The sequence below is a fragment of the Natrix helvetica genome, assembly GCF_964273705.1.
Source record: "Natrix helvetica genome assembly, chromosome: W".
NCBI classification, from domain to species: domain Eukaryota; kingdom Metazoa; phylum Chordata; class Lepidosauria; order Squamata; family Natricidae; genus Natrix; species Natrix helvetica.
This window is the reverse complement of record NC_138555.1, coordinates 17,378,448-17,393,682: the sequence shown is the minus strand read 5'-3', so window position 1 is coordinate 17,393,682 and position 15,235 is coordinate 17,378,448. Positions and strand designations below refer to the sequence as shown.

The following is a 15,235-nucleotide window of genomic DNA, read 5'->3' as shown; positions in this document are numbered from 1 at the left end:
CCACCGTTTCTACCCCTTCATTATCCCTCCCCCCCCCCCTTCCTTCCCTCCTTCTTTAAATACCTGCTTCTCTGAATTCAGAATTCTATTTAGGCTTGATTTTAATGATTTATGTATATTTTTTATAATTTCACATAGTTCTTCAAATTCCCACCTTTCCATCATGTCCAGTTCCAAAGTTACAGTTAATTATACAGTTCTTATTTCAGAGTTCTGGTCCACCGTAACTTTATCTAATTCAGCTGATGTGGAAAAGAGCGACTGGAGTCATCTTGGTGTTTTGTTCTTCCTTAATGTCCAGTTCCAAAATTGCAGTTAGTTATACAGATCTTATTTCGATGTTCTGGATTACCTTAAATTTAGCTAATTCAACTAATGTGATAACGGCAGAGAAGCTGGAGCCATCTTGATCTTTTGCAGAAAAGAAAAAGAAAAAAACTTTGTATTCAGAAAATGATTTAGATGGTTAATAATTGTATTATAGCACTTTTTAAAAAAAAAAACACCTGTTCATAAATTTCATAAGTTTTTCCAGATGTAGACATGGTTGCTAGCAGTAACTTACAGATTAATTCTGTGATGCCTTCTTCAGGTTGATCAGCGAAAGGACTGTGGAGGAAAATATTCTGAAGAAAGCTAATCAGAAAAGGATGCTAGGAGATATGGCTATTGAGGGGGGCAACTTCACTACAGCCTACTTCAAGCAGGTAACCATAAACATCTGTAATTGATCCCGGACCTTGGTGCTGAATTGTGATGTGCTTGGTGTAATGGCATATGGGACCCACAGTTTCGATCATAAAGAAGGTTTTTAACTCTGCCATGTTACTTTGAGACAACCTTAGTTATGTTAATCTGCTACAAAAAAGGCAACAAAAGAATCATCAGCTATGTAGGCCAGCAGTTCCTATATTAAGGTTATTTTGTAACTTAATTTCTCTACCCTCAGCAAACAATCCGTGAGCTGTTTGACATGCCACTAGATGAACCTTCTAAGAAAGAAGGAGAGGCCCCAGTTCCAGTGCAGGAGGAGGAAGAGGATCCCACAGCCACCAAGCAGACACAGATTCTGGAACAAGTAGGTTATTTTGTTCATTATGCTGAACATAAGGGAGCTTCCCCCCTTTGACCAGGACTGTTGTGATTTCTGTCTGGAAATGTCTTCCCTCACAGGCACTGTGCAAGGCTGAGGACCCAGAAGACATCTGGGCAGCTACTCAGGCCAAGGCAGAGCAAGTGGCTGAGCTGGCAGAATTCAATGAGAACATTCCTTTGGATGCAGAAGACCGGTCCAGCAAAGAGGAAGAGGAAGAATTTTCTAAAGCAGAGCAGGAAATTGCTTCGCTTGTAGAACAGGTACATAAAATCCTTCCTTTTAACCTGAGATGGAAGTGGAAGGCTGTCGCTTTGTTCCATGACATAGACCTGCTGCAGTCATACAAAAATACTGTTTCCCTTAGAACAGGAGTGTCTAACCTTGATAGCGTCAAGAATTGTGGACTTTAGCTCCCAAAATTGCTGGCTGGGGAATTGTGGGAATTGAAATCCACAGGCCTTAACAGTTGCCAAGGTTGGACACCCCTGCTTTAGATTCAGGCAGAGGATTTTTTTCTTTAGCTTGTTTGGTCTCAGAAGCGAGGCGTGGGAGGAGTCACATGTGGGTATTAACACGGCCCATTTGCCCGGAGACTGAGGTAAATTTGAGGTCACTTCCTCTACTTCCTCCTCGTGACTCCCCAGATTAACCTCCGTCTTCGGCCCAGAAGGAGTAAAATTCTGACTCTCCAGTGGTTTGAGATTTGTTGGGTTATTAGATTTGTCTGTTAGTGTTTTTCCACTTGTGTTCCTCCCACCTCTCTTCCTTGCGTCTCTGTGTCAGTTTAAAGTTTTTTTTCTCTGCACAAGCTGTGCTTGCTGCATTACAAGGGAGCCTCCAGGCCGCTGGCCGGTTGAGAGGGAGGTTCCAGGCCGCGCGCCGTTGGGCGCTGTCCGAGCGACCCCCAGATCCATCGGAGGGGGTCGCGGAGCAATCAGGAGGTTCCTGGAGGAGCGGCTCGGTTGGAGCCGGCTTGGCATCGGACCGCTTGGTTGGCGGTCGCCATTTTGATTGGTGGCCATTTTGGATGCACGTGGAGATCGGCGGTCTTGCTTTCCAGCCGCCGCAGACGCCCTGAGTCACCGCCAAGAGAGGGATGAAGGTTTTCGGGCCTGTGCTCTGCTGGTGATCCGGGGAGGGCCCCTTTGAATAGGCAGTGGGACGGCCTCTTTGGGCCGCGTATCGGTGGCATGGCTGCAACAGCGCCGGTCTGAAGGAGCTCCAGACCGTGCGTAGAAGCCCAGGCCAGCCAGCAGAGTGTGGAGGTGGGAAGGCAGCGATCGTAAGTAGAGGCGATGGTGGAGGCTGCGAGGAGCGGGGGGGGGGGCTGCCCCCAGATCACCAGGGGATGCAGATTCGGGCGAGGGGACCTCCCGGGGAACAATCCCTGTTGCGAGGGGGAGGTCTACCTCTAAGAAGGCCACCTCAAAATCAGTTAGGAGGAGATCTACTAGCAGGGAGACCCACATTACCAGGGTGGCTGGCAGAAGGATTAGGGAAGAAATCAGCCCTTCCCCATCCAGATCACGTTCTCCTATCCGGTCTTTACCTTTACCAGAAGCCCATCTGGGTTCCCCAGGTTACCCACATGGCACTGCAAGGGAAGCTAGCCCTCTATCCCCTCTGTTGTCTCCTGCCCAGTCTTCTGGACACTGGGGAGATCCCTTTGGTTGCATGGCTGCTGGTTCTTCCAGACCACCCTTGGCTCCTCAATCTGCAGAACCTCCTATCCTTTCCCCAGCCGATCCAGAGCTTTCTGAGGGTTTTCAGAATGTGATTGCCCGTGTCATGCAGCATCAATTTCAAGCCTCTAGACGAAAATCTTCTCATGGCACCCCACGAGGTCATCCAGACCAACCCCAATCCTCTGCAGCTAGAGACCACAGATCGGAGTCTCCTTCCACAGCTAGTGAGGGGTCTGGATTGGAGGAAGAGGGGCAGAAGGATGTGGCCTTCTCTGAGGACGAAGATTCCCAGACTACAGAGGCCCCCACAATTACTGGCTTGTTCCTTCCTGCCTTGTTTGGTTTCCTGCTTCGCAAGGCAAAGGCTATTGCAGATCTGGACAGCACCTCAGCCCCGGCTCAAGCTGCTACCCCTTCCACCTCCAGTGGGGGAACCAAGAAGGGGCCCTTTTATAAACCACAGTTTGAAAAGGAAGAGATTCCCACTCCGGATTTATTCATGGAGGTGCTTAAGTCACAATGGGCTAAGCCTGGCACGTTTCCCACTCCAGGCAGTAATGATCGCAGATTTTTCAATCTTAACGCAACCTTCGCCCAAGCTCTGCAGGTTCCATCTATAGATGTGCCGGTGGCTGGCCTGGCTTCTGCGTCTGTGGTGGTGACTGGTGATATCGCCAACTGCTTGAAGGTGGAGGATAAGAAGGCGGAGCTGGTTATGCCACAAGACCTTTCAAGCAGTAACATGGGCAATCAGAGCGGCTGCTGCTGCTTCATTCTTCAACAGGTCCACCTTGCTGTGGCTGGAACAGCTCCGTGATCGAACCCCCGCTTCAGACATGCGTCTCCTGCAAGACATCAAGAAGTTGATGGCAGCCACCCAGTTCTCAGCTGACGCTACGCTGGATGCAGTCAAGTATTCTTCCAGGGCTGTCTTCGGTGGCTTCCAGACGCCTTCTCTGGCTGCGCAACTGGCAAGCAGAGTCCCGGGCAAAGTGGCATTTGGCGGGGGCAGAGTACACGGGAGACAAACTGTTCGGAGCCTCCCTTGATCCTATCCTTATAGAGGACAAGAACAAGCGCAAGGTCTTCCCTTCCACGGCCAAGCGCTCCAACCAACGCCCTGCGCCTTACCCTAGGACAGTGATGGCAAACCTTTTTGGCTTCGCGTGCCAAAAGGGGGGGAGGGCAGGGGGGGTCATGGCCATGCGTGCCAAACCCATAATCCTATGCGTGCAGACCCCAATGCGCATGTGCATGTAACTACCACCACCACCCGGGCATGCGCGTGCGACCCCCGCCCTCCCCCTTTTGTTACGTGATGGTCCCGTTTTTTTACCCTTCCCAGGCTCCAGAGGATTTCTAGGGCCTGGGGAGGGTGAAAACGCCCCCACGCAGGCCCTCCGGAGGCTTCCAGCATGTTCCACTCACACCCGCAGGACATACCGTACCCTGCCGCCTTTAGAGCGCTGGCCTTGGCAGCAGGAAACTGAGCTTGGATAACTAATTGGAGGTGGCATGTGCTCTTCCTCCCTCCCTGCCTCTCTCTCCAGGCATACTGCAATTTGAGAAGGGGGAAAGGGGGCTTTCTTTCCCCTCAAGTCCATGGAAGGAGCAGCGCTGCGCTGAGGTGTCCCACCAGCTGTTTTGATTCTGAAGGAAATCTCCCTCCGTGGACTTGAGAAAAAGGGAGGGAGTGTGTGCGCTCACTCTCGCCTCCCGGATGGCTTTTCTGGCAGAGTTCCCAATGGGGGAGATGGGGTTCCCTCCTCCTCCTGCAGCCCATTATGAAGGAGAAGCCCTGGCAGCCACGATGGGCAAGGAGGAATATGTGCCGGGGCGATTGCTGCTTCCTCCCCCCCCTCCAGCTCGCCTGTCTCTTTAAATTGCGCCTCTTTGCCTAAAGTGCCGGAGCGGGACAAAGCAATTGGGAAAGGATTTGTGTGTGTGTGTGAGTGAGAGATAGAGAGAGAGACGGTGGGTGGGTGGAGGAGAATAAGACAAGGAGGAAGAACGGAGGCATTTTTGCTCGCCTCCCGGACTCTGTGTCCCTCCGCCCAGCTGGGCTTCATGGGTGTGCTGCTCCTGGGCTCATCAGCCTCCAGACAGACATCAGATTCCCACCCTCCAGCACCAGTTCAGGGAGGAAAAGGCAGGGCATCCCAACACAGGAACCTCTGCTATCCGGGAGGTGAGAGCGAGCCGAGAAGCCTCTGTCCTTCCTCCTTACCTTATTTCCCCCAGCCCAAAACACACACAAACCTTTCCCAATTGCTTTCTACTGAGGATGAGGTCATTTCAGGGGGAGACAAAGAGGCGTGAATTAAAGAGACAGGCGAGGCGGGGTGGGAGAGACTGTTTCATGAGCTTTTTAGCCCCGCAAATGATGGCGAGAAACGGCACCCTCACAGGTCAGCTGCTCTTGGCCCAGCAGAAGGGGGGGGGGGGGTTTCACAAGCTACCCCACCAAGAAAAGCGGCTGCCTCCAAAGGCGGCAGGGTGCAGCTGCTGTGGATGGAAGGTGCTGGGCATCGGGGCCGCCGTGGTTTGCAACAGCGCTGAGAAAGCCGCAAGCTTAAAGGTGCCCTCGCTCCTGTGTGCAAGCCGGGATCTCCTCACCCCCTCGGCTGCCGCTTTACCCCTCCTGTGGCTCCTGACCAGCGCTCTCTCTTCTATCTCCCCTTCGCCTCCCCACACTTGTTTACTCATCCCAGAAAGCTTGGGCTACCCCTCCCTCTGACCCTGCCAGCATCGCTCCTGAGCAAACTCCCTCCGACCCCACGGCTGTTGCAAAGCACAACCCAACATGCAAACTGGAAGTCCGTTCCCGAAGTTCCGGTTTCTGTGTTGGGTTGTTTTTTGCCCTCCGGAGGCAGGTGAAAAACGGCCAAAAATGAAGGCCAAAGTCAGCTGGCTATTGCGCATGCACACTGGAGCTGACAGGGCAACCCCTCGCGTGCCCTAAGAAATGGCTCCGTGTGCCACCTGTGGCACGCGTGCCATAGGTTCGCCATCACGGCCCTAGGAGGTCCTCCTATCGACCCCCTGAGCAGGACTTCCAGCAGCCGAGGTATTCTGCTCCCAGATACCCTAGACAGGGGGACAGGCATTACTCTAGGGACAGAGACAGGTACCAACAGCCCAATAAGCGTCCCTTTCGAGTGGGGGGTGGCCGTCCCTACCGCAGGAACAAGTGATTCGGGATCGGATCTTCCGATCGGCAGTCGCCTTACCTTATGCTTACCACTGATGCTTGGGTTCTTCATACAGTTGAATTTGGGTTGAAGTTGGAGTTCCGTTCCCATCCCCCGACTAGGTTTCGTCTTTTCCCTTCCTCTAAGAATCCGGCCAAACGTTCCCTTATGCGCAAGGCCATTCAGCACTTGTTAGATATCAGGGCTGTGGAGTTAGTTCCGGAAGAGTAGAGGGGTTTAGGTTTTTATTCCAATTTGTTCATAGTTCCTAAAAGTTCAGGGGGGTGGAGAGCAATTTTGGACCTCAAGTTATTGAATTCCAGATTGGTCTACAGGAAATTTAAGATGGCCTCCCTCAAGTCTATCTTAGAGGGAATCAGGCAGGGTGATTTCTTAGTGTCCATTGATCTCACGGAAGCGTATCTTCACATCATGATTGCCCCGGACCACCGACAGTTCCTTAGGTTTGCATATGGGGGGGGGGGGGGTGCATTACCAGTACAGGGCCCTTCCCTTTGGGCTAGCATCTGCCCCTCGGACCTTCACCAAGGTGTTGGCTGTAGCCACAGGTCATCTCCGGTCCTTCCCAGTCCGGTTGCATTGCTATTTAGATGACATCCTCGTGTTGGCCACTTCGTCGGACAGAGCAGGAAGGGACTTGAACCTCACTATTCACACCCTGCAGACCCTGGGGATCTTGATCAATCTTGAGAAGAGTAATCTCACCCCTGCCACTAGACTCCAACATTTGGGGACCATCATTGATTCAGTGGCTTGTGAGGTATTTTTGTCACAGGAGCGTAGGGACAGTATTTTGGAGTTGATCCGGGAGATCCGCAAGACACGTTCTGTTCCCGTAGTCCTTCTCTCCAGGCTCCTGGGCAAGTTCATCTCCTGCATCGGGATTGTGCCTTGGGCTCGCCTTCACGCCAGAGAACTTCAGTGGTTCCTGCTGCCACACCAGAGGGACGGGACGAGCGACGCCTTCTTCAAGCTCCTGGTGCCACCCCAGGTATTTCTCTCCCTCCGTTGGTGGATGTCCCCGGCTCTCGCCAAGGGCTCCCTCTTCAGGGAACCAGACAGGTTGACTCTGACTACAGACGCGAGTCTGTTCGGCTGGGTGGCGCACCTGCAATCTCAGATAGCGCAGGGCAGGTGGACACCCACGGATCTTCGGAAGAACATCAATTGGCTGGAGCTTAGGGCGATTCACTTGGTGCTTTAGCACTTCAAGGAGGCAGTGGTCAGTCAACATCTCCTGGTCCTAATGGACAACGTGGCAGCCAAAGCTCATGTGAACAAGCAGGGAGGCACACACTCCTTAGCGCTTCGCAACTAGGCAGTTTGGCTGTGCAATTGGGCGGAATGGAATCTTTTGTCAATTTGGGCGGAACACATCTCCGGAGTGGACAACCGGCAAGCAGACTGGCTCAGCAGGGAGACGGTAGATCACGGGGAGTGGCAGTTACACCCCAGCATCTTCGAGCGGATTTGCCAGAGGTTCGGTCGGCTGACTGTGGATCTCTTTGCCACCCCGTCAAACGCCCAGGTTCCGATGTTCATCTCCTGGTTCCTGGCTCGAGGAGCGAGAGACGTCAACGCCCTCTGCTGCAGATGGCCGTCGGGCCTCCTTTACGCCTTCCCTCCCCTTCCTCTCCTTCCTGGGGTTCTGAGGAAGCTAGTGCTAGAGAGAGCAGAGGTCATTCTGATAGCGCCCCACTGGTCCCGGCGCCCCTGGTTCGGGGATCTAGTGGGCCTGTCGGACAGGCCTCATTGGAGGATTCCCTGGGAGGAAGGAGCTCTGCGCCAGGGGAGTCTAGACCATCCGGATCCAGAGTGGCTCCAATTGACCGCATGGTGCTTGACCGGCAGCAGCTGAGGGAGGCCCAGTTTTCAGCCAGGGTGATCAGGACCATTGAGGCTTCCAGATGGAAGTCTACCATGCGCATCTACGATGCTACCTGGAATGCCTTTGTAGCCTGGTGCAGGTCGGCCCAAGTAGATCCGGCTTCAGCATCTGCGCCACAGGTGCTGGAGTTTCTCCAGGATGGTTTAGAGAAAGGTCTGGCTCCCAGTACCCTCAGGAGGCAGGTCTCAGCCTTGGCCACGGTCATTGGGGGAGTGGGCTCTAGATCCCTATCTCAGCACCCGGTAATAAAGAGGTTCCTCAGAGGGGCTGCTAATCTTCGGCCCCTGGTGATCCATTGCTTTCCCACCTGGCACTGTGTATTTACCTCAGACGCACTGCGGTCTTCAGGAGGTCGGAGGAGCTTTTTGTCTCCTTCCAGGCTTCTTCTAGAGGGGCAAAGGTATCAGCTGCCACTATCAGCAGGTGGATTAGACTCGCTATCACTAAGGCCTATGAGGCACGGGGGATCCCGATTCCAGAGGGCATCACCGCACACTCCACCAGGAGTGTGGCAACCTCTGTGGCCTGGGCTACCCAGGCGCCCATTGAGGACATCTGCAGGGCAGCCGCTTGGGCATCGCCCTCTCCCTTCATTTGGCATTACCGGCTGGATGCCTATGCCTCTGCTGAGGCGTCATTTGGTAGGAGGGTTCTTCAGAGAGTGCTAGACAATCGGGGCTCAGGCCCAATGATACCCTCCCATGGACATCTAGCTTTGGTATGCCCCACATGTGACTCCTCCCACGTCTCGCTTCTGAGGCTGTCAGTTACCTGAACTGCATGTCTAGAAGTGGTGTGGGAGCAGTCACAACCCGCCCGTTCGGTGCGCTCCTGCGCATGTGGGCCTGAGGGAGATTAGTGTTAGGTCAGTCAGGCCTGGGGGAGGGAGTATTGTTTTGTTCCTTTTCCTGTTCCCTTCCTTCCCAGGCTCTACTTGGTCTGGACTGTCGGTTAATCTGGGAAGTCACGAGGAGGAAGTAGAGGAAGTGACCTCAAATTTACCTTAGTCTCCGGGCAAATGGGCCGTGTTAATACCCACATGTGACTGCTCCCACGCCGCTTCTAGACATGCAGTTCAGGTAAGACCAACTGACATTTAAGTGTATATGGCTGCCCATCTCATCATGACTCTGGGGGCCCAACCATATCTAAAAGAATACAACCAAACAGCAGCATAATAGTGAATCCGTAATTGGCAGTAGGAATAAATCGTAAACAAACACTCAAAATTCAACACAAATGGAAACATCTCACAAGTACTGCCCTGCATTCCAACCCCCATGTCCAAAATAATTTTAAAACACGTGATCTGTTCTCTCTCTCTCCCCCCCCTCAATATTTTCTAGCTCACTCCTATTGAACGCTATGCCATGAACTTTTTGGAGGCATCCCTGGAGGACATCAGTCGGGAGGAGTTGAAACAAGCAGAGGTAAATTTCCACTACCTAGTTGGTGAAATTATTTTATATAATACTGGTCAGAAAAATGGGAATCAAGGATCATTGCTTTTTCTTCTTCTTCTTCTTCTTCTTCTTCTTCTTCTTCTTCTTCTTCTGCTTCTGCTTCTGCTTCTGCTTCTGCTTCTGCTTCTGCTTCTGCTTCTGCTTCTGCTGCTTCTTCTTCCCGTCTAAATCTTACGTGAAATGTTGGATAGCTCCTCAGTCTGATTCAACTTATTTAAAATAGCCGCAAAGCAACCATCTTCCAGGCTGTTGAGAATCCCATTTTTCTGGTCTCAGCCTTTCATGGAGAGGACAATTAGCACATGATGTATATTAAGGACCTTCTACAATTTTGAAATATGAGGATGTTTAGCATTTGGTCCTATTGAGAAGTGGGGGGAGGTTATGCCTCTATAGTCTTATTTTTCCTGATGCCTTTGAGTAGCTCACAGGGCTAAAATCCTTGCCAACCTAATGGTGATTCCTCCTTACCTGATTTCTCTGTTGTTCCAGGAACAGGTGGAAGCTGCCCGCAAAGATATTGACCAGGCTAAGGATGAAGTGGTCTTTAAACTGCCAGAGGATGAAAATGAGAGTAACCTCCTTGAGGAAGGCTCCAGCAAGAAAAGCAAGAAGGCCAAGATGTCTAGCCGGACACTGTCAGAAAGGACCGGCACCCGCATGAGCATACGGCTCCGTAGCACTCGTCTTCCACCAAAGGATGGGGATAGTGGAGATGTGGAATCCTCCCAGACGAGGCTGCCCAATCTCTGGCATTCCCGAGTGGTGACAGATGAGGAAGATGACAACCTGCCCCAAGTAGCGCAGCACACCAGAAGTGCTTTGGTACATAGAGAGCTGGTACAGGAAGAAAAGCAGGCTCAGATTGTCCTGAATACTCAAAGAACTTTGACCTGTCAGGAAGAGCTATGGAATAAAGGCCCAACTAGTGGGGAGAAGGTGCAGAAAATGCCCCTCAACAGAAGTGAAGCTTCTGGTGACAGGGTTTTGAGAACTAATCTCCATAGAAGAGACACCCCATCTGCTGGGGATAATCTGCTACAAGCTACTCCACAGAAATCAGATCCTGGAGCTGCTGGGGACAGAAATCTTAGAAGTACCACATCAAAGACCAAGATCGTGCTTGTTGATGAAAGATTACCAGGAAGTGCCCCACAGGCATCAGATACCAACTTGGATAAAGGGCCAAGGCCAGGTCTACAGAAGCCTAAAAAACCTTCCGGGCTGGATAAATTTACATGTAGCTCACCTAAGCCTGAGGTGTCAAGGACGGAGGTAAAGGCTCCCGAATTTCACTTGCAAGGACTTGATGGAGAGGCATTTAAATTGAAAGCAGATGTAGAAGAGCAGAAAAGAGAAACAGAAATTTCACAGTTCAGTCAACCAACCCTGGATTTCCACCCTGCTGAGTCTGCTGCAGATAAGGAAGTTGCAGTGTTCCAAGAACAAGACACTCTGCTCACTGGGAAATTATTGCGTACACAGGCATTACCTGATACTGGGAAGCTGAATATCCCAGATAGTAAAATAAAAGCAACGACTCCAGTGTCATTTGGCACTGTGGAACTAACCTCTGAGAACAAACCTGAGGTTACAGGTGAAATAAATTTACCTGTGATTGAGCAAAAGATGAGTGTGCAGAAGCCAACTGAAGGAGCAGATGTACACACCAGCTGTAATGCTGCAGAAGGAGAACCGGTCAGTTCTGCAGATGAGGCAACCAGGCAGATCTCTACTCGAGAGACCGCAGCACCTCCTAATGACACTGCTAAGGTAGTAACTGAGCCTCTTTCTTCTAAAAGCACAAAATATGCCACTTGGGAAGCCGCAGACAGTGCAGCATCGTTTGTGTTAGACAGCAAAGTCCCCAAGATGGACCCCCCTGTGTTTCCTTCCTTGGATCACTCTCCAGCTACCAGCTCTCTCCTTCAACTGGAAACTTTGGCCTGTATCAAGGAACAAAATGGCTTGAAGGAATCTCTGACAAGTGGAGACCTCCCTTCGCCTCTTTCAAATTTGCTAACTGAGCCCCAGCTTGAAATCTTACCCTTGGGGGATACATCGCCTAAATCAGAGACAGCTGACAACAAAGTCAATAGTCTGGGTGAAACAACAGCTCAGAATCAAGGAGCAGTAGGGGGAAAAAAACACGGGGAGGTGCCCCAGGAGGCTAGGCTGGCAGCAGTCTGCCCTGGCTCTGCCACTTCGCAGGAGAGTTCATCGCTTCCAGGAAATTTGTCTTTGGATGACAACCTTTCACCGAACAAACCTCCCCGTCGCCGAACCAGCGCTGATGTACAAATCCAGCAAAGGTGTCAAATGCCAGATGGCCCTGCTGCCAAAGTCTTACGCAAGTTGCCAGGGCGCCTTGTCACGGTGGTAGAAGAGAAAGAGCTCATTCGTCGACGACGCAATCGCCTGTGCAAGCTGGATTTGGCCCCCAGCGCTGTGATGAATCTGGGAAGCAGCCTGGCACAAAGCCTGTCGGAACCAGAAATTCCACCTTCTATGAAAGCCTTGCCTCTGCTGCGGGATTTGCCTGCCCGGCGAAGAATCGAACTGGAGAGCTGGGCAGCAACCAAAGAAAAGGACGATGGTTTGAAAGGGGAGCTGCTAGGTAATATGTCTTCTGAGCCTGTCAAGCGCAAACGAGGACGTCCCCCCAAGAACAAGTCACCAGATCAGCAGAGTCCAGGGTTGCTCCAGCCCTTCCCTGAGCCAGGTCTGGAGATCAGCCCCCAAAGAAAAGCACCAGTGGGGAAAACACCCGAGGGCCATCCACGGACTCAGTCCCCAGAACAGAAGCGGCTTGAGAGCTCCTCTCCCAAGAGCGAATCTCCCAAGAGCAAGACAGACAGCAATGAGAATGGTGACTCCCCTGTGGAAAAGCGAAGGCGTGGCCGGCCCCCTAAGACTCGGCAGTCCCCTGTCATGCGTCCCAAGTCTCCTGCTTCGGAAGCGCTGCTATCCCCATCCACAAAACCTCAGGCTGTAGAGCTCCCCACTAAGGTGCAAAAGAAGCTGCTGAAATCTGAGACAGTCTCTGTAACAGAGGCCACCTCGATGCTTCACGAGCCTCTAGACCTACATCCCAAAATGGCCATCTCAAAAACCTCCCCTAAAGCACGGAATCGAACTTCATTGCATTCTCAACCCGGGTCAGATTCTAAATCCACCTTGAAGGCACAAGAATTGTTGACCGTTTCCTCTAAAGCACTTTCCAAACCTTCCACTGAAGTGTGTGAACCCCGAGTGTCTTCCCCTCAAGGGGTCTCTGCCACAGAAACTTCACCAGAGATGCAAGATCCGCCTTATCTGTCCCCCATGTCATGCTCGCTACCCAAAAGTGCCCCCAGCTCCCGAGCAGCAAATTCTCCACCTAAGCGGAAAAGGGGTCGTCCCCCAAAGAACCCATCTTCGCCTCGAGTGGAGGTGGCACAACCTTTCGCCTCCAACTCTAACCAGGAGACCTCTTTAGAGAAGTACACCTCAGCTCCTCCTGGCCACAAGCGACGAACGCGTAGGAGAAAGGATGACCGTGGCCAGTTGTTGCCCAGTGCCAACCAGACCTCTTCGGACGGTGAGGAGACCCGACCTCTTACCAGACTCGCCCTGCTGAAGCGGGAAGAAGAAAAGCCAGAGTCTTACAGTAGGGCATTAGTTCAGCCCTGTCCAAAGCACACAGGCACTGAGAGGGCTTCATCGGCAGAGAGTAGTACTTGGGAACAGCCTTCCGCTAACACCCCTGCCCGCTCGACTCGCCTGCGGCCTGGCTGCCTTGTTCCACCGCTGGAGCGGGAAACCCAGCGAAGGAAATGGCGCTTCTCCATGGAGGGCAAGCGGGTGAGGAACAGCAGTAAGTCACCTGCTTCCCAAGGCATCTCTGAACAGGAGAGTGGAGAGTCGGAGTATTCTCTGAAATCCTCCTTGGAATCCAACAGTTATAAGTGTATCTGGCAGCCGAAGCGCCAGTGTTATGACTCAGCCAGGGGGCACGGTCGAAAAAGGGGCCAGGTTCACCAGAGTGGGACAGCCAACCGCATCCTCCGTAGCGCAGTGAAGCCTGCAGACAATACCCGATTGGGGTCCTCCCCAATTCCCCCCTGGAAAACGGGTTCTGCTTTTGCTTCTTTGGCTGCGGGAGTCACTGGAGCCATCTCTTCCACAACAGCCCCTTCCTCTACTGCCCCAGTTACCTCTTCGCAAAGTAACAGAGGCCGCAAGCCCAAGACGTAACCACAGAGCGAGAGGTCCCGCTGGTCTTTCTCTGTGGGGATGGCTTGACAGCCACCTCTTTTCCCACACATAACAGTAAGCAGATCTAGTCCCTCACCTCCCTTTGCTCTTAATCCTCCCGTTAATGTGGGGGCAGCTGTTGGAGCTCCCTGCATTCCAGTCTTGACTGTTGACTTGAAAGGAAGAGGAGGAGGACGGTGAGCATGGCTCTTTATTCCCAGGTGCTTTTTCTGGGAGCAGGCAAGGGGCACTCCTGCTGAGGTCGCTCGCTGGGGCTGGGGAGTTCAGTTGACCCTCTGCAGGTTGTAGTGGCAGGGCCAGCACTTTGCAATGATTTCTGCTACTTCCTAACCATGGGCAGAGAGAGGGGGTGGGGGGGGAGTAGCTTTAGAGTTGTTGCCCCTAGAATAACACTGCAGGGCACCTGCTATCCTTAAATGCCCCTCAGTGCTTTGGGAAGTCCAGCCCTGGCTTTTGATAGGAGCGTGTCATGTTTTTGGCCCAGGTGTTCCTCTGTCCTCTTCCCTCACCCCCACCCCCAAATCCTGCAGAGGATGCCCTGATTTATAAACATGATTAGCTCTTACTTTTTAAATGGCTTGGGGTTTGTTTTTAAATGACAGTGACCAAATGCTAGGTCCCCTTTTCTGGCTACCCCTTTCGATTGTCTCCCTGCTTATTCCGTTCACCACGTCAGGCCCTTTTGAGGCATGAAGTGGTAAGAGAGTTATTTCTCCAACCAACCTGGAGGGCAAGGGAGAGGAGACACACCACCCAACCCAGTAACATGATGTGCTCCTTTTCTGCATCAACACCCAGAGAAAAATGTCTTTTTTTAATGATGTCAATCACAGCCTCACTGCTCCAAGGACTTTTTTTGTGGATTCATGAGTTGGGTCAACTCCTTCTCCCCTTCCATTCCTTTTGTGTACAGCTCTCATTGTAAAATAGGTTCTTTTGAACATAAACTATGCAAAGGTTATTTTGTATAGGGGAGCACAATTTCCCCTCCCCTCCCTCACTGCAGTGGGTTTTAGGGGGCAGTAGCGGTTCTCTGGATTTGGGGATGGGCTGCAGGAGGAGGAGGTGTTCCCATGGAGCTGTCTTTCCTACTGAAGCATGTTCAGAACTTGTACAAAAGACCGATGTAATCTTTCTTCAAAATAATGCTTATGAATAAAGTGTTAAAAGGAGAAAAAACGCATACCACACAGATTTGTGGAATTTTTTTTAAAAAAGTTGTTTTTCTTTCTGTGTTTCCATCTCTTTGGAGAACAGCTTGCTTGGGCACAGTGGGTTGGGTTGTATAAGGGAGCTGTGTATTGATGTTTCTCCACACGCTGTTGGGCTCAAATTCAGCAAATTTATTTGGTCTTAGCACAAGGTGTCATTTGCTGTCAAATTCAGTTGGACAAACTGGAATCTATATTTGCCCTGTGTGAAGTTCCCAAGAGATGACCTAATTAATTTATGAGCCTCGAGACAAAGTTCTAAAAAACCCATTCATTTATTACTATCAACATCTTGGCATGTCCTTCTGTGGAGCCGAAACTGATTTCCACTTAATGGCGTCTGAACTTTACCCCTGTGTCCCCTCCCCTCTGCCTTGGTCATAAATCACATTCAACAACAACGTGCTACGGCATGTTATGGAC

General features: G+C 51.7%; 1 protein-coding gene across 7 annotated transcripts in view; it reads left to right on the top strand.

Moving 5' to 3' along the window:
• LOC309400388 (helicase SRCAP-like) overlaps positions 1-14,784 on the top strand; it is a 104,265-nt gene extending 89,481 nt beyond the window's left edge. For all 7 annotated transcript variants that reach the window (XM_081968846.1, XM_081968845.1, XM_081968844.1 and 4 more), the window contains 5 exons: positions 593-707; positions 950-1,078; positions 1,174-1,356; positions 9,228-9,311; positions 9,837-14,784. In XM_081968846.1, coding sequence (XP_081824972.1) covers positions 593-707; positions 950-1,078; positions 1,174-1,356; positions 9,228-9,311; positions 9,837-13,580 — 4,255 coding nt within the window. In that variant the 3' untranslated portion in view covers positions 13,581-14,784. The remainder of the gene's footprint in view (positions 1-592; positions 708-949; positions 1,079-1,173; positions 1,357-9,227; positions 9,312-9,836) is intronic.
• The last annotated feature ends 451 nt before the right edge of the window (positions 14,785-15,235 follow it).